Below are 24,826 nucleotides of genomic sequence, written 5' to 3'. Positions count from 1 at the left end.
AAGAACAGGTTAGATAGATTATCAAAACAAAAAGCAGTCAAGTAGCACTTTAAAGACTAGCAAAATAGTTTATTAGGTGAGCTTTCGTGGGACAGACCCACTTCTTCAGACCAGAGCCAGACCAGAACAGACTCAATATTTAAGACACAGAGAACCAAAAACAGTGAGCAAGGAGGACAAATCAGAAAAAGATAATCAAGGTGAGCAAATCAGAGAGTGGAGGGGTCGGGGGGGAAGGTCAAGAATAGGATTGAGTCAAGTATGCAGACGAGCCCCTATAGTGACTCAAAAAGTTCCCATCATGATTTAAACCATGTGTTAATGTGCCGAATTTGAATATAAAAGCCAGCTCGGCTGCTTCTCTTTCCAGAACAGTGCGATAATTTCTCTTCAGTAACACTCATACCTTGAGGTTATTGACAGAATGCCCCATTCCATTAAAATGTTGACTAACTGGTTTGTGGATCTGGAGTGTTTTGATGTCTGTTTTGTGCCCATTGACCCTTTGTCTAAGGGAGTTAGAAGTCTGTCCAATATACAAATCATCTGGGCATTGTTGGCACATGATGGCGTATATGATGTTAGTAGAGGAGCATGAGAAAGTGCCCATGATTCTGTGAGTAACCTGGTTAGGTCCAGTGATGGTATTTCCAGAGAAGATATGTGGACAAAGCTGGCAGTGGACTTTGTTGCAGGGAAAGGTTCCAGGACTGGTATTCCTGCAGTACAGACTGCGGCTGTTAGTGAAGATCCTCATGAGGTTGGGAGGTTGTCTGTAGGAGAGAACAGGCATGTCACCCAGGGCCTTCTGGAGTGTAGCATCCTGATTAAGAATAGGTTGTAGGTCTTTAATAATTCGTTGCAGTGGTCTGAGCTGGGGGCTGTAGGTGATGACCAGTGGCGTTCTGTTCTTGGCTTTTTTGGGCCGATCTTGGAGTAGCTGGTCTCTGGGTATTTGTCTGGCCCTGTCGATTTGTTTTTTTACTTCTCCTGGTGGGTAATTCAGGTTTATGAATATTTGGTAAAGTTCTTATAGTTTTTGGTCTCTGTCAGTTGGATCAGAGCAAATGCGATTGTACCTAAGAGCTTGACTGTAAACAATGGATCTAGTCACGTGTGCAGGATGGAAACTAGAAGGATGTAGATAAGTATAGCGATCAGTAGGTTTTCGGTACAGTGTGGTACTGATCAGACCATCCTTGATTAGTACTGTAGTGTCCAGGAAATGTATCTCTTGCATGTTGTAATCGAGGCATAAGTTGATGGTGGGGTATAGATTGTTAAAGTCTCTGTGGAATTCTTCTAGAGCCTCTGTACCATGGGTCCAAATCATAAAGATGTCATCAATGTATCTTAAGTAGAGGAGTGGTAATAGGGGACGAGATAGATGGATAGAGGTTAGATAGATGTCTGTCAGGGATGGTTTAGACAGTACTTGGTCCTGCCATTGGGGCAGGGGGCTGGACTCGATGGCCTCTCGAGGTCCTTTCCAGTCCTAGTGTTCTATGATTCTATGACCATCTTTGGTATCTGTGTATCATCCATCCTCATAACATGACCAATCCAGTGACAGTGTCTGTTCATAAATACTGTCCATGCCCATGACACCACACAGCTTAAGAATGTCGGCGTTAGGAGTTTTGCCCCACCAATTCACAATCTTCCAGACAGCACATATGGAACTGATTGAGTTTCAAAACACGGCGGTGATATTTTGTCCATGACACCGAGCCGCACAGCAAGGTATTCAGGACAACTGCCTGATAAACTGCTACCTTGGTGTGGAGCTTAATACCGTGGTCATTCCACAGGGGTTTGGTCCATTTTCCAAAGGCACCACTGGCTTTGGCTAACTGAGCAGATAAACCCATGACCCACAGTTATATCAGAGGACAGTACACTTCCGAGGTAGCAGAATTTGTCCACAGCCTTAAGGACAGTGATCACACGAGTGCTGGGCTCTTTCCAAGCAGGCTGAGACATCACTTCTGTCTTCGTGAGGCTCCCTGCAAGTCCCAAGCAGTGAGCAGAAGTAACGAAGTGATCAAAAAGCTCCTAGACACCCTTCACTGAATGCGCCGACAGCGCACAGTCATCAGCAAACAGGCGGTCACGGAGAGTTGTAGTAACCAGTTGAGTGTGAACCTGGCGTCTCCGGAGATTGAGAATACTGCCATCCGAACAGCGTGCTTGAAAGGCAGATGCTGAACAGGAGAGGAGCAAGGCCACATCCTTGCTTTGTACCATCTGATATTTCAAAAGGCGCTGTCGTCTCTCCATTGTTAAGAACAAACCAACCCTGCCATCCTGAAAAGACCAAACAATGTTGATAAATTTTTCAGGGTGGCCAGTTCACCCGAGTATTTTCCAGAGCCCATTTCTGTTGACCGTGTTGAATGCCTTGGTTAAGTTAATGAAGATCCCATAGAGGCCCTGATGTTGCTCTCTACATTTCTCTTGTGTCTGTCTGGCTGTAAATATCATATCAGCAGTGCCTCGACCAGCATGAAGTCCACACTGGCTTTCAGGAATGAGGCCGTTTCTGAACATGTGTAGCAAAAGCTGGTTGTAAAGGATGCGGACCAGGATCTTACCAGCTGTATAGAGAGCAGAGAGATGCCCCGATGGCCATCACAACCTGCACGGTCACCTGTACCCTTGTATATGTGTACAACCAGGGCTTCTTTGAAGTGCTGGGGGGCTGGCTCCTTCTCCCAAATGGCACTAAATAAATGGGTAAGATGGTACGTCAACTGGCCACCAGCAGCTTTATAAATTTCTGGTGGAAATGCATCACTGGCAGTGCCTTTCCAGATTTCATCTGATTTCATTTGATCTGACGAAGTGGGTCTGTCCCACGAAAGCTCCTCACCGAATATATCATTTTGTTTGTCCTTAAAGTGCTACATTTCTGCCGCTTTGTTTTGTTGGAGAGCTGACTAACACGGTCACCTCTCTGTTACTGATTTCATCCGGTTAACAGCTTTCTGTACCTCATCAAGAGCTGGTGGTATGACCAGCTGTAAGTCATTAGCCCGCTGAGGAAATCGCTTCAAGAACGCTGCTGTCAAAAGTTGAGGTCTGGTTCAATACTTTGTGAAAATGTTCAGCCCAGCAGTCGAGGATTTTAGCACTGTCTGTGACTGAAGTGAGACCATCAGCAGAGGGCACTGGTGTTCAGCTGGCAACTCGTGGCCCATACACTGCCTTCAGCCTGTCACAGAATGCCTCAAGCTTGTGTCTGCCAGCTGCTTCTTGGAGTTCAACGACTTGATATTTCCACCGGTCCTCTTTCATTTGAGGTAGTTTGGCTTGTGCCTCCTGCTTGGCTCAGATATATGCCGATTTCTTGGAGACGTTATTATTGATCCAAGCCAGGTGCGTCACATGCATCTTATCAAAACAAAAAGCAGTCAAGTAGCACTGTAAAGACTAGCAAAATGGTTTATTAGGTGAGCTTTCATGGGACAGACCCACTTCTTCAGACCATATTCAGACTGGCTATGGTCTGAAGAAGTGGGTCTGTCCCACGAAAGCTCATCACCTAATAAACTATTTTGCTAGTCTTTAAAGTGCTACTTGACTGCTTTTTGTTTTGATAGTGTATAGACTAGCCCGGCTTCCTCTCTGTTACTATGCATCTTATCAAAAAGAGCTTGGGCATCTCTGTCCTTGTTATCAAGCCAGTCCGTGTGCCTGTGTTTTTGGAAATCGAGGATCTTGATGGCAGTTCCATAGGTTGTTTCTTTGATGTTAATCCAGGCATCCTCAGTAGTGGGTGATCAGTTGTTATGGAAAGATTTCACTCTCTCTCACCCACGCAGATGTGGTGCTGGGTTCGACTCTAGGATCCCACAGAATTCCAAGTTCAGTGTCCAATCCACAAGTATCCTTTATTGAGGTACAGAATTACAGCTCGAGCTGGGTGCCTCCGGAGAGGGACCCCACCCCCCAGAAATCACTGGCAAGTATACTCTTTACAGTTCATAACACTGCCCATACCCCTGTCCAAAGTCCAATCCCCTAATTTGAGTAGGGGTCTTTACTCTTCCCCATTGGATGGTTCCTTTGCTGAGAGGACAGTCTGTTGCTGGGTGTTTGATCTTCTTCAGGAGGCAGTTATCTCAGCTCCTTACATCCTTCTTTTATCTCCATTTATGAACTTCCAATTAGCAGGCTATTGGGCAGTTTTCACTGGTTCTGCAGCTGTTGTTTTTAGTATTTTTCTCAGGTCAACTTGACCTGGGCCTAAGGCTTCAGCTACTTTAGCTACTAGTGCTAAGCTAAGAGAACAAACTCTTTAAACATGCATATAAATGATTTATAAATGCCTTTCCCATAGCATCAGTCTAACCTTCATCGCTGACCACTAGGGAAGAGTCAAGGCTGCATTGAAACACTGCTCTTGTCTTGGTTTATTTCAAGTTACCTGAATCCAGCTTGTTTTGGCATACAGCAGAACGATGACGTTTTGGTGGACAAAGGCTCAAGGAGACAACTCTGCGTACCAAGTCGTGGTCAGACCCCGAGCCAGGCCCTTGCAGTGCACGAGTCCACTTGACATCAGGGAGATCTCTTTGTTTTGTGAGGAAGTCGTCAGTCGTATGCCAATGCTTAGACCGAGGGGACATCCCGGTCACTTTGTGTTTGTTTGCCTGGTGCAGTATGAAGCTCCTGCTATACACAAGTGTGAAGAAGGAGAGTGCCGTTTGAGTCTCACTTCCAGTGCCATGGTGTCTGTGCTGTTGTGGGGGATACATGTGTGTACGTATGGGGCTCACAGAGGGTGGGGGGCTCCTGCTGAGGGTAACCTGGCAACCAGGTGACACCTCTGGTTAGTCTTTAAAGTGGTACGGGGCTGCTCTTTTGTTTTGATAGTATATAGTCTAGCTGGCTTTCTCTCTCTTACTATTCGATAGTTCCTGTGATGTCGTGGGGGATATGTGTGTGTACATGTGGGGCTCACAGGGGGTGAGGGGCTCCTGCTGGGGGTAACCTGGCACCCAGGTGACACCTCTGGGCTGCAGACAAAGGGGGAGGTGGAGCCTGAGGGGTGTGAATTGGAACTGGGAGTTGGAAGCAGTGAGTCTGGGCTGGGAGAGAGAGAGACAAAGGAGGGGGCCAGGCCCCAGCTCCAGGGCCCCTCAGGGCCTCCTCTCCCCAGCATGGATTGGACTGGCTGTCTCTGCCAGCTGCACTGACTCCTCTGTACGACGCTGTGTCCTGTCGGCTAACAAACCCGCTGTTCTCCTGCCAGTGAGAGTCACTCCTGCCTGCGGACAGGGGCAGAGCTCAGGGATCCCAAACCCCATTACACTGTCCAAGCATCTTTGGCCACCAGATGGTGTAACCCCGACCATCTCTAGCGTTAAAATTGCCGAGTCGAGATAGGTTGTATTTAAAAGGTCCTGGACAGATCACTGAATTCGGGCTAGTGCAGAAAGCCGCTTTCCATCACCGGCAGCAGGCTAAGCACATGTACCAACAAGCACAAGGCGTTAGCCCTGCCTCAGGCTAAGCTTCGCAGTCATAAGGGGAGGACTGGAGGCATGTGGCTGGGATTCAAGAGGGGGGCTAGTGGTGTGCTGGTGGCAAAGCCCGCTCCTGGCTGCCTTGGCTGACCCTCAGAGTAACCCATGCAGTGAGACGAATACCCTGCTCCCGCCTCTGGGAAGTGGCTGGTACCAGCAACACGTGTTTCGCTTAAAGCTGCAACATCAGAGTTCTAACGTGCAAGTTCCCGCCCCATGCTCGTCGTCCTGTGTCCATGGCGGGTGAGCGTCGCAATCAGGAAGAGCGTGCACATTCCAGGGTGCAAAGGGGGGCATCTGCTTAGTTGCTGATTTGCTCTTTTGACTCCAAAACTGGGTTATTCGGTCGGTGGTGGTTCACCGCCAGGGAGCAGCTGGAACCAGCTGTGTTTGGAGATTGTTTTCTCCCGCTCCCTGCGTTCCAGGAAGGCAGCGCTGTCCCTGAATTGGGCTGTGTTGACACCTAGGCAGGGTACGGGAGCTGTTGTTCCAGTTCAGCAGACTGGCGACCATCCCACCTGGGCTGCCTAAGTGTAGGTTTGCGAGCAAGTGCTCCCAGTGGTATCCTCCACCTGCCTCCGACGTCACTTGCCCATCGCCGTAGGACTTTATTCAAAAGGTAAATCTTCAATGGCAAGAGAGACCTTCCCACGTGAACGGATTTATGCGAGGCTGGCTTCTGAGTTCCAGCCCACTCTGCTCACACCAGCCATCGCGTACAGGCACAAGAACTGTGACACATGCACTGGAGGGAGAGAGCAGGTTTGAGATCAGAGTTTCCTTCTCCTAGGTGGATGTACCTAAAGAGGCTTTGGGAGCTCAGTCTGCCCTTGTTTGGAATCAGTTTCCCCTCTCCCAGGTACTGTTGGTCCACAGCATCTTATCCCATATTATTTGGGGCAACCCTCAAGATCACTCCACAGCGAGATTCCTCAATCTGCCACCCTGAGGATGTGTCCAAACACAGTGGTACCCCAGTGTGAGGTACTACAGATAAGCAGTAGGGTTGAGCAGGTTAGAGCAGGTGGGGCTGGGAGCCCAGTCTCCTGGGTTCTCTCCAGGTTCTAGGAAGGCAGTAGGGTTGGGTGGGTTAGGGCAGCCTGAACACCGACTGGGAGTGGCTGGCCAGCTGCAAAAGCAGTTTCTCCCCTCTTGGCGTTCACACCTCGGCATCAGCTGCTGGAAGTGGGCCACAGCCTCCCTGACTGAATTGACCTCCTCATCTCTGGTCTTCCCCTTGTCTGGGACTCCCTCATTTCCATGAGCGTGGACAATTAAGAGCTGCTTCTGGAATCCCCGCTGCAATGCATCTGACCGAGCGGGGTCTTTGCACACCAACGTTTGTGCTCCAAAAATCCGTTAGTCTATAAGGTGCCACAGGACTTCTTGTTGTTTTTTAATATATTTGGATATCTCATGCTAATTCGGCAAGCCTTGTTGCAGGAAGGTTCGGGGCTGTCCTTTGGGGCGTGGCCTATACACATTATGCAAATAAGCAAACTTCCGAGCCACTCTGCATTGCCCAATAGCCAGCAAATAGGAAGGCTTTTGGCTGAACTTGTAGACATTCCCTGCATGGGACATGCAAACAACCGAACAGCGGTGCGGCCGGGCATAGATTATGCTAATCTATTGATTTCATGGGCGTGATCTCCACATTTCATGCAAATTATGGAATGCCTGCTGCTGCCGCCACCGTCCGCCTGGCAGTGCTATAGAAAAGACGGCGCCGCTGCTGTCCAATAGGCAGCGTGCGTCGGGCTGTATGCTAATGAGGACGCGCGCTGTTACAGTATGCTAATAGCAAATAAGGCCGCCGCGGGTTACTCCGGAAGGTGGGGCCTGGGGCTCCCGGGAGTCCTTGCGCCCCGTTGCGCTGCTGCTGGACCGGCGGGGAAAGGTGTCCATGCAAATCATATACAAGTGAAGGGGCAGGGCAGGCCGTAGGCAGAGCTTGGGGGCAGCTTTATGCAAATTACAGGGATCCTACTCCTCGCGCGCTCGCAGGGAGCGGGCGTGTCATGACGGGCTCGCCCCCGCCAGAGGAAGGAGAGCGTTTCCCAGGCCGGACAGGGGCGGGGCGCGGCATGCTAATGAGGCCGTGGGCGTGACCGCGTGACATCAACGGACAGGGGCGCGGCGCGGCATACTAATGAGACGGTGGGCGTGACCGCGTGACCATTTAACGGACAGGGGCGGGGCGGTGGGCGTGGCCGCGGGCGTGGCCGCGTGACCAGCTAACGGACAGGGGCGGGCCGACGCATGCTAATAAGGCAGTGGGCGTGGCCGCGTGAGCGCATAGCGGGCGGGGGCGGGGCGCGGTTGCCGCCGGCCGGCGGGCGGGCGGGCGGACGGGTGCAGGCAGCGGCGGCCCCGGGATGCGGCGCAGCTGACCGCGGGGGGGGCCCCGGGCCATGGCCTGCGTGGGGGGGCCCCGGCTGCTGGACTGGGCCAGCTCCCCGCCGCACCTGCAGTTCAACCGCTTCGTGCTGACGGGCTACCGGCCGGCCAGCTCGGGCTCGGGCTGCCTGCGCAGCCTCTTCTACCTGCACAACGAGCTGGGCAACATCTACACGCACGGTGAGCGGCGGCCGGGGGCCGGGGCCCGGGGCCCGGGACCCCGCCCCCCCCATTTCCCCTCCCCCCACGCCCCGGTACCCCCGTGCCCCCATTCTCCCTCCCCCTGAGCCCCTGCCCCCTGATTCCCCCTCTCCCCTCCCGCTGTGCCCCGTCCCCCTCACCTCACCCATGGCCAGATCCCCCCCCTTTGCCACAGTCCCCCCCAGGCCCGATCCCACTGGCGTCTTGATTGCTGCCCCAGTGTCAATCCCCCTTCATGTGTGGTGAACCCACCTGGGACACCCAGCACTGGATCCCTCTACCCTGGGCTTGAGCTTCCCCAGAACCTTGGTCCCTGGGGCCCCATCCCCTCCATGCACTGGGCAGTGCCCCCCTGCATCCTGGTCCTCCCCTGCCTCCAGTTCCCACTGGGCCCAATACCCCTGCACACATGATTAGCCCACCCAGGGCGCCCAGCACCCAGGTACCTCCCGTGGGCCTGATCCCCTGCACCCTGATCCCCTCCCCCAGGACCGCTGTCCCCTGCACCCCAGGCCAATCATTCCCCCATGCAGTGAGCAGTGCCCCTCCAGCCAGTCTGCCCCTCCCTGCACTGGGCAGTGCTCTGCCCAGCTTGATCATCCCCCACCCAGGCGCCGGGCAGGGCCCCCCGGCTGACTGTCCCCAGGCACCGGGCAGAGCTGCCTAGCTGACTGTCCCCATGTGCCGGGCAGGGCCCCTAGCGCAGTGCCTACCCCCATCCCCTGGCCCTTTCCCACTCTTGCACCAGGCAGTGCATGCCACAGCCTGACAGGCTCCCTGCACGCTGTCCTGCTTGCACACTGGTCCCTGAAGTTCCTGCGGTGCTCTCCTCACAAGCACCAGTCTGCTGCACGGTGGTATCCCCCCACCCCACCCCTGCACCCTGGCTCTCCTGCACCTTGGTCCCTCCACACCAGTTCTGCAGGCTCACCCCTATGCACTGGCCTCCTGCTCCTCCCATCCCCTTGCACGGACTCCATGCCCACCTGCTGAGCATGCCACAGTGCTGTCTGCTCCAGGCTCTGAGACTCGTGGACACAACCCAGCCCCCCAATTCACCAGCTCCTACAGTGCAAAGCACCAGGACTCCCTACTCCAGTTCCCGGCCTGCCAATTTCCCACCTATGCACCCGGGCCCCTCTGCTGGGCTTGCTAGGAGACCCTCTGCATCCTCCATGCCCCAGCAGCCAGGCCTCACTTCCGGCTGGGGGCTTTGGAGAGCGGGGGGATTCTGACCCGGGGAGGTGCGGCTGGGAGCCAGGACTCCTGGGTTCTGTCCCTGCTCTGAGAGGGAAGTGGGGGTGGGCAGGACCTTGGATTACAGTCATGCCGTGTGAGTCCCAAGTTCATGAGCAGAGCCACTTCCTGGGTCTCCACCCATCCAGCTGGTGAGGCGAGGAGGGGCACCTGGCTCAGGGAGAGGCTTCCCCTGGGAGCGCAGCTGATGCCAGTTCCCCTCCCTCTGCTGAGCTGAGCACAAACCCACCCGCAAGGTGCCATGGGATCCAGGGGGCCTGACTCCCCGCACTGCTGGGGGTGTGAATGGAGCATCCCCATGCTGTTACCCCCCAACAGCACGGCGTGGTGGGTGGCAGAGGACTCCTGGTTCATCTGTGCTCTGGGAGGGGAGTGCGAGCTCGTGGGTTAGAGCAGCCGGGCTGTGAGCCAGGACTCCTGGGTTTTCTCCTTAGCAGGGTCCCTCTGCTCTACGTGCCCTGACCACATCTCCCCTGTGCCCCTGCCTTTAAGGGGCCTTGGTCTGGCAGCCCATGGGGACCAGGGGAACCTGGCTGGGGGCAGGAGTGACAGTGAATCCCTGCTGATCCGTGACCTTTTCTGCCTTCTCAGAATCCTGGTGCCCCACTGGATTAGCTGGGATCAGCTCAGCTCAGGGGGCAGACTCACCTGAAGAGGCAGAGGCAGCCGGATGGCTTAGAGGTCAGCACAGGACTCCTGGGTTTCATACGCAGTTCTGGGAGGAGAAGGGGGGCTAGTGAGTTAGAGCAGGAGACTGGAGCATGTAGCAGTCCCTGGGCCTGAATCATTAGGCGAGCCATTGTCAGTTGACCCTCTGGTTAGTTCCCGGCTGTGTTCATATCCCATCTCCTCCAGAGTCAGGGCATGGACCCCAGCCTCCAGGCCACAGCCCAGCTCTGGTCTGTGTCCCTTCATCTTTGCTTCCTGTCCCATATGCTGCAGAGTTGCGTGTGGCTTCCCCCAGGTGCCCTGCTCCAGAGGTAGCTGCACCTCTGGTTCCCGGATCCCTTCAGTGAAGGAGTAGCTGGCTGTAGGTGCCAGCCCTGGGTATTGTTCTCTGCCAGGCTGGGCTGGGAATCAGTGCTTCCTGCTGTGCAGGGGGCGGGGAAAGCAGGGAAGGTGCCCCCAATGCTGAAAGAGGGGGTAGGAGGGGAGGGTTGGGTTGATCTTGGTGCTGGAGCAGGTGTCAGTAGCGACGCTGTGTCTGGGCTGGGGGTTGGACTGTGGGGGGCAGAGGTGGGTTTGGAGAGATGTGCGGGGGAGGGCCAGGTTTTGGCGTGCTGGGGTTGTTGGGAGGTGGGGGGGCAGAAGAAGGTGAGGGCTGCGATTATACGAGTGGGTTGTGGGGTGGGGAGGGGGTTGGTGGGGGCTGTGCCCCCGAGCAGGGATGGTTTGGGGGGGAATGGGGTCTTGCCTGTAGGTCGGGAGTGCCCAGCCGAGGGAACCTGGGGGTGGGGGGTTAATGTGTGAGCTGAGCCCATCCCTTTTGTCCCTGATGACTCTGAGGGCAGGAGGCCCAGACGGAGCCCTGGGGGCGTATCCCAAAAGGGGAACTTGCCTCCCCTTCCCTAGCGCTGTGATGCAGCCCTCTTGGGGTGGGATACAAGGACCCCTCACCCAGCCCTGAGATATGGCCAGTACAGGGACCACACACCGGGCACTGATGTGGGGCCAAGGGCTGGTTGTACAGGGACCCTTCGCCCAGTGCTGAGATGGGACCCCTCTGGGGTGGGGCATTCTCTGCAGCACAGTGCCCCGGAGAGATCCTCTCTGCTTTCAGCTCCCTGCTAACCATGATCTCATTAAGGGCTCAGGCCCTGACGTCAGGGGCCAATGCCCACCTCCCCCACTTAGCTCCCTGCCTAAGTGGCTTAGACCTGGGGGCCTGGCCCTATTTCCTGCCCTACAGGTGCCCTTCCTGCGTGCCCCATGGCTGACACAAATTGTATAGTTCTCCGCACAGCCACTAGGCAAACACCAAGGCTCAAGAGACCTCCAGGGCTCATGGGTTCTGTCTTGACTCTAGGAGGGGATGAGGTCTAGTGCTTAGAGCAGGGCAGGGCAGGGATTCAGGACTCCTGGGTTCTGCCCTGGCTCAGGGAAGGGAGTGGGCCTGGTGGCTGGAGCAGGAGGGGGCGGGGACCCAGGAGTCCTGGGTTCTGGCTGGAGGGGAGTGCAGCCTAAGGTTTGGGGGAAGGGATGGGTCAGGGGTTTGAGCATGGGCCTGCTAAACCCAGGGTTGTGAGTTCAGTCCTTGAGGGGCCAGTGGGGGATCTGGGGCAAATAGGTTAAAAACCAATCTGTGAGGGATGGAGCTTGGTCCTGCCAAGAGGACAGGGGACTGGACTCAATGACCTCCTGAGGCCCCAGCTCTAGGAGATGTGTATCTCCACATATTCATTTACATTGACATGAGGTGCATTACTTGGCCTCACATGCTGAGGTCGTTACCTGAGCTGTGGGGATTCCTCAATGCCCTCAGGGCCCCAGAACTGGCTGCCTCTAAGCCCCAGGCAAGCCATCCCTGCAGCATTAGGTATGAATGTTCTCTGGCTGCCCTGCCCCAGAGCTGGCTGCATCTTTGCTGGTTCATGTTCCCGCTGCAGCCAGTGTCATGGGCTCTGGGCTCTCAGTTGTCAGCAGAACAGCTTAGCATGTGCTTTCTTTGCTGATTCTGCTCCCAGTGCCCTTGGCGCTGGGGATGAAGGGGGAGGGCCTGGTCACCTCTAGACATCTGGGCCTGGCCTGGAGGCTGGAGATGGAGATGCCCTCACCCACACAACATCCCAGGTGAGGCCTAAAGCAGGGGGTGTGGGGGAGGGAGTAGAACTACTGGGAATTCTCAGGAGGGCTCTGCACCAGCGTAGCACTGTGTTAATAAACGAGTTAGCTGTGAAGAGCTTATCGATCCTCACTGTCCTGCCATGCCAAGCAGGGGAGTGGGTCCAGTGGGTTAGGGCAGGGGGGGCGTGAAGGGGAGCTGACTCTGTGTTCTGGCCCCAGCTCAGGGAGTGGGGCTGGGAGCTAGGACTGAGGGGCATTGTCAGAGCTGGCGGTAGCAGGGAGCTCTGGGCTGGGACAGCAAGAGCATGTGGATCAGATCACCTCACTGCCCTTGGGGCTCTCCCTCCAATCCACCCCCAGAACAAAGAGCTGGTAAAGGGACGACAGCTACCACCTCCAAGGACTTTGGGAATTGGGAGGTGCTGCCTGCAGCTCTTCCCATCTCTGCCTGTTGGAGAACTGCGATAGAACCCAGGAGTCCTGGCTTCCAGCCCCTCCCCCCCCATTCCCTCTGACAACGGGGCCAGAAGCCAGGGAAACTAAGACAATTGGTGTTGACTTGGGGGACCCTAAGATGCAGCATAGGAATTGGGTGCAGTGTCTGGTTCTGGGATGACGGGGGGAGGGAGGGAGGTGCTGCCTGGATTGGGCTGCCCCCTGGCCAATCTCCATTGCTGAGCCTTCTCTGTCTTGGTCTCAGGCATCCCCCTGTTGGGTTTCCTCTTCCTGCTGCCGCTGTCCATCCCATGGGCCCGGATCTCCGTGGGCTGGCTGGCTGTGGTGCACTATCTGGCCTGCGTGGTTCCCCAGCTGGGCAGCGTGCTCTACCATCTCTTCATGAACCATGAGGGGGGCCCAGCCGTCTACCACACCCTGCTGACCCTTGACATGTGTGGGGTCTGCATGGTCAACACGCTGGGTGAGTGGAGGGGTGGGGCTGGGGCAGAGCTCTGGGGAGTGAGGGACTGGTTTGGGACAGGGAGGGGGAGCACGGGGGCTGGTTAGGGCACCCAGGAGGGCGATGCTGGCTGGGGGCAGAGCTAGGGGATCAGACAGGCTGAACTGGGGGTAGAGGATCCCAGGCGGGCGCAGGGGTTTCGTGGGATTGCAGGGAACAGATGGGAGGGGCATGGGGCTCAGTGGGGCCGAGCAGGGGGTAATTACTCCACCGCTAACCCCTCTGCCTGCCCACTGCAGGTGCCCTTCCTATTATCTACTGCACCCTTGCCTGTTCCCCGCTTCCCCGCAGTGCCGCCTTGCTGGCCTACACGGCCCTCTCCAGCTACGCCATCTTCTGCGCGGTGACGGCTCACTCCAACGTTCGGCGCCTGCGCTCCTTCGCCTGGCAGGCCCTCTTCCGCTTCTTCTTCTTCTACCTGCGCTGGGCAGGCCTGGGCACTGGCCACCCCTCATCGCTGCGCTCGTACCTCATCATGGACGGCCTGGCGCTGCTAGGGGGAGTCATCAACATTTCCCGCGTGCCTGAACGCTGGCAGCCTGGCCGCTTCGACTACTGGTTCAACAGCCACCAGATCATGCACGTGCTGGTGGTGGTCAGCATCCTCTACCTCCACTGGGGGGTGGTGGCCGACCTGCTATGGGTCACCAGCTACGCCTGCCCCCAGGACTGATGGGGCCCACCAGCCTGGGAGTGGGATGGCTGTGGAGCTGCAGCCCTCCAGGTCACCTCGTGATTGATTCCCATTGGCCAAGAGGTCTTCAGGATGGTCAGCAATAGATTTCCATTTGCTGAGGTGTCAGCTGGGGGTCTAGTGATAGTCTCATTGGCCGAGGTGTCTTCTCGATCTGCTCCTGCTGTGGGCCAGCAATGGGTTTGTATTGGCCAAGTCACCCTTTAGATCCACTCCTGTTCGCCAATGAGGGATTCCTATCGACACTCCTTTTGGCTAAGGGGTCTTCTGCATGGCCCACAATGGACTTTTGGTGGCTCTGGATCAGCTTCCATTGGCTAAAGGGTCTTCTGGATCACCACAGCAGGGTTCTTATGGGCTGAGTGTCATTCTGGACCATCGGGGATGGATTCTATTAGCTGCGATCCATTGGATCCTTCTGGATCACCAGCAATGCTCACCCCTAGGGGCTGGGGGCAGGGTTGGGGGTGCAGTTTTGGAGAGACTGGTGGGGGTGGAACAGCCCCTCTACCCTTCTAGACCATTTATCCAGGCATCCTGCAGACTTTCAGACACCATGCAATACCTTCTAATTTTTAAAGGGCTGACGAGGTGCCTGGGTGCCAGGGTCTGCACTGAGCAGAGGCTGGTGGGGAGGTGGGGATAAGAGTTAAGTATCAGGGTCTGAGTTGCCTTCCAGCACTAACGAGCTGGCCTCTGTGGAATGGAAGGCAGTGGAATCTAGTTACTCCGGCAGGACTCCTGGGTTCTGCCCTGGGGAGGGAAGAGGGAACAAGTGAGTCAAAGCTGGGTTGTGGGGCAGGGAGGGCCTGTGAAGCAGGACTGCTGGGTTCTGTTCTGTTGCTGCCACCACTGCAGGGCCAAGCAGCCTCTGCTGCATGTGCCTCAGTTTCCTGCTGCTCCCTGCTCTGAGAGCAAGGGAGGGAGAGGTTTGCTGTTCCTGAGCCCTGCTCTCCACATCCCCCTGCGGAGGGAGGGACAGGTATTCCACTTCCTGCAGCATTCATGGCTCCTGGTTCAGTAACAGCTAGCGGGGGACTGTGTCCCTGTCAGCCTGTTTTTATATTATGTCTCATCTGCTGCTAACCCCATGGTGCTCACTGGAAGCCCCAGGACTCCCTTTCCACCCTCTGCTGGCACTGGGGTGTACCTACTGTTCCCCTTTTCCTTAGGTAACTGAGGGCCCTAAACACAGAGGCAGCCCTGGATCATTAATGTGGATTCTGATCAAGAGCGAGGGGTGTGAATGGAACCAATCTGGGTTCAGAAGCTACAGGTGTGAAAGTAGCTAAACTGGTTCTTGATATGGACTCCAATTGGCCACATGCATTCATAGCAAAACTCTCTTTTAGAGTCCTGCCCAGGGGCCAGCTGTGAATGTAGCTAAGGTGTCCTTAATTTGGAGTCCAACTGGTCAGGTGTATATGAAGTTAACTGGTTCTTAATTTGGATTCCAATTGTCCATGTGTAAACATAACCAAACTGGCTGGCTGTGTCTATACCAGCACAGTACTTTTGAAAGAGGCATGCAAATGAGGAAACTAAAAATGCAAATGAGGTGTATAGTTACATATCTGCCCTTCATTTGCATACTTCAAAAGAAAAAAACCATGTAGCTGCTGCTCTTTGGAAAGTAAACCCCATGTTCAAAAGCATTTTTTCTTTTTTCTTCCTTTAAAAAAAATTGGGAAGAGGGCTTTCAGAAATAGGTTTTACTTTCAAAAAGAGTAGCATCTCCCTTGCTTTTTTTTCTTTCAAAAGAATATGTAAATGGTGACATGTAAATCTGCACCTCATCTGCAGGCCTCTTTCAAAAGAGCAATGCTAGTGTAGACAGAGCCATTCAGTCCTGATTCCAGCCATGAGGCTGCAGGTGTGACTATCACTAAACTGGTTCTCAGGCAGGCTTCCATGTGTCGGTATAGCCAAACTGATTTTTAAAACAGTTTTTAATGTGGTTTTGCCAGGAAACATATATGGGGCCAAACTGGTTCTCAACATGGAAGCCAATGTACATAAGCAGTTTTTAAATTCCATCTTGTTCTGCTCAGTATTAATGGGGACCTCCCAACTTCATTCCTCATGGGCAGCCACATTATGTAGAAACCAGTTCAGTATTAGAAACTCGCTTTAAATTGCCATGTAGACAAACCTTTAAGGAAGCAATGCAAAGGGCAGACCAGGACCAAGGGGGGTCAGAACGGGCAACTGACCTAGCAGTTCTCCAACACAAGGCATCAAGCACCCAAGGGTAGGTAGCCAGTCACACAGCAGGGACAGATGAGTGCTAGAATGCTGTTAGTGGGGAGAGCCTACAAGTTAGGACCCCTCAGTCTGACCTTGCATTAAGAAGGGCATGGGGTCTAATGGGAGGGGTGAGGAAGAGACCAGACTTCCTGTGCCCGTCATCCTGTGCTGTAAACGAGGCCAAAAGAAGCCTGAGGAGGTTGTAGGCTGTGAACTGTTCTCCCCCATTGAAGAGATGGATACGTGGCTCTAGCCTGCCTCTGGGGGGTGCTGTTGGGTAGGTTCTGCTCTCCCCTCCCACCAAAATCCAGTCTTGTCTCCGTTATCTCAGGGCACATGAACACAGTTAGTGTTCGCAGCTTCATGCTGAAGCAACATATCTTTTTAAATTAAAAATGTAAAACTGAAAAGTAATGGGCTAAAAGCTACATTGTGCCAGGGTGGGGAAAGCAGGAGGATGGAGGTTCTTACAGGCCACAGCCTCCACAAGAGTCCTGTTGGATGGCAGCTCTAGGCTTCAATAAAGCAAAGAGAGCACTTGTGTGTGTGTGGTTCTTGGTCCCCCACCAATAGCTGGCTCCAGAACAGCCTGTTTCCACTGGCAGAAGAGTTGCCTTGCTCTGTCAAAGGCTAGGAATCTGCCACAGAGATGGTAGAGCAGGTGGAAAACTGCTTGAGGAACAGGAAAAGAGGGTGCTGCTGTTTTTCCACCCTGGGATCTGCAGAACCAGTTGGGTATGGACCTCCAACCTTCCTCTGCCCCTCACAGGCATGGGTCTTCTGCAGTGTTGTCCCAGGTCCAGTAAAGGAGGATCTTCAATGTTCTTGCAACCCAGTTGGCCAAGGATCTTCTTTGTCTCCCACCTCTGCCCTCCCTTCTCAGTTGGCACCAGGTGGGAATTGGATTATTCTGTATTCCTCCAGCCTTCCACTCCCTCCCCCTCCCCCTCCTCAAGCTCAGATCACTAAAAGAATACATTACTTCCCCTGCTGACCTCCCAATCCTCTAAACATGACAATTTATATGTAAAATTACTCTAGTTATAGAAACTCTTTCAGAGTACGTGAAAGACCTGGGTCTGTGTTCCTACTCTAACAAACTCCCTGAATTGCTAAGCTTGTGCAGTTAGTTGATACCTCAGTTTCCCCCTTTATAAAATTAAGTCATTTTCAATACTTGCAGGGGTGCATGAGGTGATCTGACGGTAGAAAAATGGGAGGAAGATAAGTACATTAGTGACACACACACACACCAGTGCAGACCATCTTAGTTGAAACTGAAACCTAGGCGCTAGCTCTTTGTCTTAAGCAGATTCTTTGACCCCAATTTAATTTGTATTAAGAGTGTCTACATGGGTTTAACTAGATCTAGTGTAAAAATCAGACTGGTTAAAATTAGGCTTTGAATCCAAAGAGGGGCCTATTATAATCTATGTGACACTAGCCCTGTGGAGGCTTAGTTATTGAGCCTGAGCTCACTGAACCAAGCACTGTACTGAGAATGAAGAGCAGGTCCATGCCCCCCACTCTGGAAAGAGAATGAGGTCCAGGGAGTTAAAGCTGGGGAGCTGGGACTCCTGCATTCTACCCTAAATGAACTGTGCAGTTGGAGCACAACTAATTCTCTTCTCAGTGGCTCAGTCTGTGGTCAGAGTAGGTCAATCAACAGAGCAGCCAACCCCTGCCTGAGAGAAACCCAGGGAGAGCGGAAAAAATACCATCACTTCTCCTCAATTCTTGTGTGGCATGACGTGGCTTGTGGGTTGCTGGCTGGTGAGCAGCCCTTGCACAACCCCTGCAGTGTTACAGAATCAAGTTTTGCAGAGGGCCAGGATCCCAGTCAGTCACCCCTGCTGGGCAAAGAGTGAGTTAGTTGTGCTAGTGGTCAAAATGGGGGTAGACTGGAGCAGATAATTCAACATACCTAGAGGACCCAGGGCTCTCCAGCTAGGAGCAGTGCTGCCCAGGCCTTAGAGACAAGACTGAGATGCATTATGGATTCCCCCACCCCAGCTGTGCATTAGCCTGACAATCATTTCAAAGTACTTTTTATTAACACTTGCCACAGCTGCCATCTTCCCTTAAAAATAAAGCAAAAATCAGCTCCAGCGGGTCCGGGCCTGAGGCAGAGCCACTGTGAGCCCTGTAGGGAGAGGATGGCAGCACCTGTGTCCCTCCCACCATTTCATGAAGAGGTTAAAAGCTTAAAAAGAATGTACATTGGTGATTCGACCCTTAACCACATCCCCAGCAGCTCCCTGCGGCCAGCAACAGGCACAGAGGCAGCCTCAGGGAAGGGGGCCCCCTCTCCCCACACTCCAGTAGTGTGGAGAACTTGTTGGGGGGGAGGGGGTGGTAAAGGGAGCCTGTGAGGTAATTACCCCAGTGGAGTGCACTCACCCTCCCTGCCCCAGGAACAATCAACCAGAGGACAGCTAATCTTTTAGCCCTGTCACTTCGCTTCAGCCAGGGCATCCTCAAACATGCTCAGGAGGTTCCTGGGTTCAAAGGAGCACTGCTGGTCTGTACACTGGGGGGCGTTCTCCTCCCCTGTGTCTTCCTCCTCAAAAGCCAGGGTGCAGCGGAGGCTACCCCCACTGGGGGAGCCTGGGCTGCTGGTGGGGGAATCCAGGCTGATGCGGCTCAGGTTGGGGCTGTCTTGAAGAGCTGAGGACCTAGGAAGGGGGCACCAGTATGTGATTAGGTGAATGGGAGATGGAAACTCCTCAGGGGGTTCCATCTAACCCAGTCCCCCCAGGGCAGGATTGTCCTTGACAGCCTGTCCCACAGTAGAGATGCCCCATTCAGCTCTGGGAGGGAAGCAGGGGGGCTGGGAGCCAAGACATCTCGGTCCTCTCCCCAGGTCTGGGAGGGACAGAGGAGTGGTGCCTGGAAGCCAAGTCTCCTGGGTTCTCAAGCGTGCAGGAGCAAGGGAAGAGGCCTGCAGCCCTGCCGGAGAGCCAGCATCTCACCTTTTCTTCCTGCTGCCAGTCTCTGGTGGTGAGAGGTGGCGTGGGGTGGACGTGCTGCCCACAGAGGGATGCAGGTTCAGTGGTGGAGAGTATGGGGGCCTGCCAGGGAAGCAGAGGTGTGAGAGGAAGGGGCTGGTCCTGGGAATCAGCATTCCCATATATCTATCAGAGAAAGTGCGAGTCCACTTTCTAACCACCATGCCCCCGCCTTACACTTCTAAAGAGCCACCCTGTATATTGCACCTCGGGGGCTCCCCCACCCTTTTGAGGCACCTGCTTGCTCAGGTAAGCTTGAGTACTCTCCCATGCCCCATCCCTGTTACAACCCAAAGGGAGAGCCACATACCGCAGCCTTATGTTCACTTGCCCCACTCATGTGGATTACCCCACATTCCTACCCTCCAGGTGCCCCACCACAGCTGCTCCTGCATACCTACCAGCCCAGCCACCACCCCTTCAACTCCTCCACATCTGCTATTTTGTTCCCCCCTTCACACGCTGTCCCCCATGTTCCTACCCCTCCATTTCTAAGTTCACCCCATATCCTTTCTGCCCCCCAGAAGTTCCTTCCTGCCCTGTGTATGAGAGCAGGCACGGGTAGTGCTGCTGGAGAAGATCAGTGCTGTGAGAGAGGGGGAGCAGTACTGTTCCCAAATGGAAGGGACGGAGGCCCATGGTTAGATATGGGTGCATTCCCCCCCACCCCACCCCACACTCACTTGTCTTGTGATGGCAGCTCCCCAGGGCAGGTCCTGTTATGCCGGCCACAGACTCCTGATACCTCAAACACATCCTCCCCAGGGCTCCCATCCTCCTCCTCTTCGTCCCAGTCACTGGAGAAGCTGCTATCCAGCAGGGTAGCAAGCAGTGGGGAGCAGGGCGGGGTGACTGGCACACTGCGACGCCAGCTGGAGAGCCAGCGGGCCGGCAGGCACAGGGCAGCCCACAGCCAGCGTACAAAACTCCTAACCCCCTGAGTGGAGGAGAGAGAAGAGAAAGTTCAAGAGGACTGAGGCGCACTGGCACAGCTGTGGGTTGGGACTGAGTAGCAACAGCAGAGCAGAACTGAAGTGCTTCCCATGCCCCTAGGTTTTACCTGGCACAATGAGGCAGCTCTCAGTAGTCCGTCCTGCACCAGCAGAGTCAGCTTGCGCCACTTCTCTGTCTTGCGCATGATACTGGAGTTGAGTAGTGCCTCCACTGAGGGGCGGAGCTTAGGATCAGGCTCCAGCATGGCACCCAGCAGGGTCCGCAGTTCGGAGGAGAGACCTAAGCCAGGTAGAGACATCAGCAGCATCCCCTACTGAGCCCCACCCCTATATCTGCAGCACAGTTCCCCCAGTGCACTTTACTTACAGCTCTGTCTTGCGTAACCACTACACAATACCCCTAAGGGTATGCAGAAGTCTCCCGGGGTACATCAACCCAGCTAGAGATTCACCCAATTTTACCACAGACTACATAAAAAACACTAGTGAAGTTAGTACAAACTAGCAGCTCAGATAGTCGACTAGTTTATACTGCCCTACATACTATGAACTGCAACTTAGGTGCAATATTTATATTCCAGCTGATTTTAGAATTGTATGGTAAAAATTGGAATTTCAGCAATGTTTCAGGTGTGATGTGCTGTGACACTTCTGCGTTTTAAAGTCACTTTTAAGTGAGGTGAAACTTGGGAGTATATTTGACAAATCAAACTCCTAAAGGAGTATGTAGTCTGGAAAGGTTGAGCACCACTGCTTAGATCAGCAATTCTCAGACCTCTTGGTTCAGGAGCCAAATTAGCAAATAAACATTACACAAAAGATCCACAGTAGTGTGAATTCATGGTTTCATTCACTATCACACTATACAATAATAATTAAAGAGGATGACCTTTTGTGTGTACAACCACACTCAAACCTCAGAGTCACAAACTCCTCCAGAATGAAGGTTGTTCATAACTCTGAACAAAATGTTATGGTTGTTCTTTCAAAGCTTTAAAACTGAATGTTGACTTAATACAGTTTGAATCATCACTATGCAGGGGAAAAAAAAAAGTCTGCTTTCCCTTTTTTAAGGGGCTTCTATTTAACAGTACTGTTCTGCATTTGCTATTTTTATGTCTCTGCTGCTGCCAGTGCACTTTTGGTTACAGACAAGGGCTGTTTCTACACATGCCACTTTTGGACCCGAAATATGCTAATGAGGCACAGATGCAAATTCCCCATAACTCATTAGCATAAGGTCACATGGTTTGGAGTCCAGAAGACGTTCTTCCAGACTCCAAAATACCGTTTAGAAGTGCGGCCCCCAGGGGATCTTCCAGAAGGAAGTCCTTCTTCCGGAGGCCCCTTCTTCCTGAAAATTTTTGGAAGACCCCCTGGGGCCACGCTCCTAAACGATGTTTTGGAGTCCAGAAGAATGTCTTCTGGACTCCAAACCATGTGACATTATGCTAATGAGGTGTGGAGAATTTGCATATGTGAAACTTTAAAGGGCACGATCCATAGTCTGTGCAGACTGAAGAATGCCTACTACTACTCATTAGCATATATTGGGCCATTTATTAGCGAAAGTGGCATGTGTTGAAATGGTCAAGGTGTGCAATTTACAGGTCAGTTTGTAACTCTGAGGTTCAACTCTTTATTCTCACAGCAAAATGATTGACTACAAATTATTTTATCATCAATTATCAGTTGATAACACTGTCAAAACACCCTGATTGGTTTAATTATTAACCAGTGTTTCAGTGTGCTTGTGCTGCAGAGACCTTCATAAGGCACATGACAGAGCCACTAGCAGCTTGTGGGCCCAGTCTGAGTAGCACTGCACATAGATACAACTCTTTTGGCATGGGCTGCCTGTCCTTCTGTCCTAATTGACCAGGCCCCACGCGACTCACCTCCCAGAGGCAGGGACAGAAACCCACGCCTGCTTCCCCACCTACACCCACCAGACTGGAAGCAAATTCCAGCACATTCTGTGCCAGGAGAGGCACACTTACCAGCAGTGAATTCAGGGGGCAAGTAGCCCTGGCGGAGCTGCTGCCAGCCCTCCCCTCCATTTGGCAACTCCATATTGCAGGCAATTTCCAGGATGGTCATGCCAAGGCTGGAAGAGAGATGCACACACTGGTGACCCACCCAGCTGGAAGCTGGCCTCCTACAATTCTCTGCTCCCCAGCACCTGCCAAAGTGCCTGGATTTGGAGCACATGGGGTGGCGAGGGAGCACTGATCAAGGAATGGGTGTGTGGAGTGGAAGCCAGAAGATGGTCTAGTGCTGAGGCATCCAACCAGTTCTGAAAAAGGAGCTACTATAACAGCTACAGCTATAGCAAACTCACATTATTCTGAAAATATAATTTACTGTTCAAGCCAACTAGCCAAACTCAACCAGTCAAAGAGCCACATATGGCCAGTGTGCTGGAAACCAGGGATCTAGTGGATACAAGGATTGGGCTGGGAGTCAGGCAAGACTCCTGGTTCTGTCCCTGGCTCTAGTGGGCCCACCTGAAGACATCAGCCGCTTCACTGTACTCCCCCCGCAGCAACTCAGGTGCCATGTAACGTGGGTCACCCTCCTGGGCATCGCTCAGGTCTCCACGGTCCAACTCCAGCACCAGGCCAAAGTCACCAAGCTTGCAGACATGGCGCTCAGTGAGGAAGATGTTGGCTGGTTTGATGTCCATGTGCAGCAGCCCGCAGGCATGCAGGTGGCGCAGTGCCTGAAGCAGGTCCCAGAGGCAGGCCCGCACCTGACCCTCAGGCAGCCGTCCATGTCCCTCACAATACTGCAGCAGGCTGGCTGGGCACAGCTCCGTCTGGATGTACAGCTGGCCCCGTTCCTCCCAGGCCCGCACGAAGCTCACACAGTTGGGGTGGCGCCCCACTCGTTCATGCTTCCGCACCTCAGCCAGCTTGCGCTGTCGGTCACCAGGGCCCCGGAACGGCTCCACAGAGCGCTTCACTGCATAAAGCCGCCCATCTTCCTTGCTGCGCACCTGTGAAGGAAGGGTCAGTCATGGGGACCCAGCATCCCCAAAAGACTCCCTCCTTTCCCCACACTTCTGCCTCATGCTCATCCTCCTTGCTTCACGCCTGGAGGTGACTGATCAGCCACCACTGGGGACAGGCTCATGGTGAGAGCCATGCTGACCCCCAGCTAGGATCCCCTTAATCTCCACACCAGACATCCCCAGCCCCCACAGTCCTTCCCCATCTGGGGTCTCCCACCCCAGGTACCCACCCCTTACTTTATACACCTCCCCAAAGGAGCCACGCCCGAGACGGCCCAGCAGCTGGAAGCACTGGCTGAAGAAGGGCTCCCTGCAGGCAGGGTTGTAGAGGTGGCTGCGGGGGGCCAGTGCCTGGTCCTGGGAGGCGCGGAAGGAGACGCTGCGTGGCCGGGGCTGGCTCCAGGGCTGGGGCTGGCGACTGGTGAAGACCCGGCTGACCGTCAGGGTGCCCTTGTGGCGCGGCCGAGGCGGGAGGGTGTAGCTGAGCGGCCGCCCTGGCCTCTTCACCGAGAAGCTGCGCTCGGCCTCCCGGAAGAAGGCTGGCACGGGCACTGGCAAAGGCGTGCGGCTCAGCTGCGACTCAGCTCCGGCGTGGTCCGGGGGCAGCGGCATGGCCGGCTCTGCCAGGGGGAGGCGCTGCAGGGAGAGAAGGCAGCAGCCTGGCTGGTGCGGGGGATGCCACGGGGGTGTCCAAGCCAGCAGCACCCCCTGGCACGGGGAGGGGGCGGACGGGGGGCTCCAGGCCAGGCCAGGCCCTGGGGTGAAGGGGGGCACCCCCTGCCTGGGTGGGGGGTCCGGGGCGGGGCCAGGTGCCCGGTGGGGTGAGGGGCAGCACTCTGCGGGGGGGCCTCAGTGAAGGGGCCGCTCGGCGGGGGGGGGGCGTTGGGGGAGGGGCGGGAGAGAGGGGGAGGGGGGCGGGTGGGCTCGCTCCCGCTCAGCCCCCCCAGCCCCACTTGCCGGGGGCGGGGCTGGGGGCGGGGCCGGCAGCCGGAGGGGGGGCGCTGGCCTCGCCTTGCCTCACCTCCTCCCCGGTCCCCGCGGGGGGGGGGGGGGGGGCGCCGCGCTCGCTGCCCGCAGTACCCGGATGTGGCGGGCTCCCCGCGCGCGCCCTGAGCCGGCCCAACCGCCGCTCCGCTTGGCGCCAAAACCGCCCGGCCCGGCGCGAGCCGCCAACCGCCCGCCCCGCGACAGCCAATCAGCGGCGGCGGCGCGCCTGGCCCCGCCCCTCCCCGCTCGCTCGCGCCCGCCTCGTCGGGGTCAGGGGAGCGCGTCCAAGAGGCGCTGCTGCCCACAATGCACTGCGGCAGCCACAGTGTGGCCAAGGCGGCCCCCCACCCTGTCAGGGGTAGCCCCCTATGGCAGCCCATCACCCCACCCCGCCCCCCACTACCCTCCCAGGGACAGCCCCCCATGGCAGCTCCTCACCTGATTCCCTCAGACAGCCCCCTCATGATAGCCCCCCACTGCCTCATCCCCTCAGGGGCAGCCCCCCCGCCATCCCACCCCCTTCTGAGGCAGCCCACTCACAAGAAGCAGCCTCCCACACTGCCATCCAATCACTTCAGAAAGATAGCCCCCCCCCCCTAAAATCCCTGCTCCTGCCACGGGGGCAACCCACCCTCTGCAGGGATAGTGGTTCCCCTCCTCCCCTCAAGCAGCCCCCCATATGTATGGGGGCAGCATCAATAACCATCCTAGTCCACACTGTTGAAGAAGATCCTGAACCTCCCCAGAGCATGACCTCAAGGTGCCCCATATCTATCCTCCCACGCAACCCCCA

General features: G+C 55.1%; 2 protein-coding genes across 3 annotated transcripts; one reads left to right on the top strand and one right to left on the bottom strand.

Annotated features, from left to right (window-relative positions):
• The first annotated feature begins 7,343 nt into the window (after nt 1-7,343).
• On the top strand, nt 7,344-16,713 carry PAQR4 (progestin and adipoQ receptor family member 4). Of its 2 annotated transcripts, XM_074998437.1 has the most exons (4): nt 7,344-8,111; nt 9,981-10,070; nt 12,874-13,092; nt 13,371-16,713. In XM_074998437.1, exons 1-4 carry the CDS (start codon nt 7,946-7,948, stop codon nt 13,802-13,804), a joined length of 909 nt encoding a protein of 302 aa, XP_074854538.1. In that variant the 5' UTR covers nt 7,344-7,945; the 3' UTR covers nt 13,805-16,713. The 2 variants fall into 2 exon arrangements, with proteins under 2 accessions (XP_074854538.1, XP_074854539.1); XM_074998438.1 differs by lacking the exon at nt 9,981-10,070 and having other exon boundaries at nt 7,346-8,111.
• A 1,237-nt stretch (nt 16,714-17,950) lies between these two features.
• On the bottom strand, nt 17,951-24,219 carry PKMYT1 (protein kinase, membrane associated tyrosine/threonine 1). The gene is made up of 8 exons (XM_074998401.1): nt 24,127-24,219; nt 23,284-23,682; nt 22,541-23,031; nt 22,034-22,140; nt 20,141-20,313; nt 19,764-20,017; nt 19,045-19,143; nt 17,951-18,747 (listed from the first exon to the last, which is right to left on the bottom strand). Exons 2-8 carry the CDS (start codon nt 23,656-23,658, stop codon nt 18,525-18,527), a joined length of 1,722 nt encoding a protein of 573 aa, XP_074854502.1. The 5' UTR covers nt 23,659-23,682; nt 24,127-24,219; the 3' UTR covers nt 17,951-18,524.
• Nucleotides 24,220-24,826: the final 607 nt, after the last annotated feature.

Source organism: Carettochelys insculpta, chromosome 6 (genome assembly GCF_033958435.1).
Source record: "Carettochelys insculpta isolate YL-2023 chromosome 6, ASM3395843v1, whole genome shotgun sequence".
Classification (NCBI taxonomy): Eukaryota; Metazoa; Chordata; order Testudines; family Carettochelyidae; genus Carettochelys; species Carettochelys insculpta.
The sequence above is the reverse complement of the archived record's forward strand: the minus strand, read 5'-3'. Positions and strand labels throughout refer to the sequence as shown.

What these genes read in the sequence shown, in the direction of transcription:
- PAQR4 (XM_074998437.1), top strand. Translation starts at nt 7,946, where the DNA reads ATGGCCTGCGTGGGGGGGCCCCGGCTGCTGGACTGGGCCAGCTCCCCG. An exon ending in GGGCAACATCTACACGCACG is followed by an intron (nt 8,112 to 9,980) that starts GTGAGCGGCGGC and finishes CTGCCTTCTCAG; the next exon opens with AATCCTGGTGCCCCACTGGA. An exon ending in GGCAGCCGGATGGCTTAGAG is followed by an intron (nt 10,071 to 12,873) that starts GTCAGCACAGGA and finishes TCTTGGTCTCAG; the next exon opens with GCATCCCCCTGTTGGGTTTC.
- PKMYT1 (XM_074998401.1), bottom strand. Translation starts at nt 23,658, where the DNA reads ATGCCGCTGCCCCCGGACCACGCCGGAGCTGAGTCGCAGCTGAGCCGC. An exon ending in CCTTTGGGGAGGTGTATAAA is followed by an intron (nt 23,032 to 23,283) that starts GTAAGGGGTGGG and finishes CTTCCTTCACAG; the next exon opens with GTGCGCAGCAAGGAAGATGG. An exon ending in GCCCCCTGAATTCACTGCTG is followed by an intron (nt 20,314 to 22,033) that starts GTAAGTGTGCCT and finishes TACCTGGCTTAG; the next exon opens with GTCTCTCCTCCGAACTGCGG.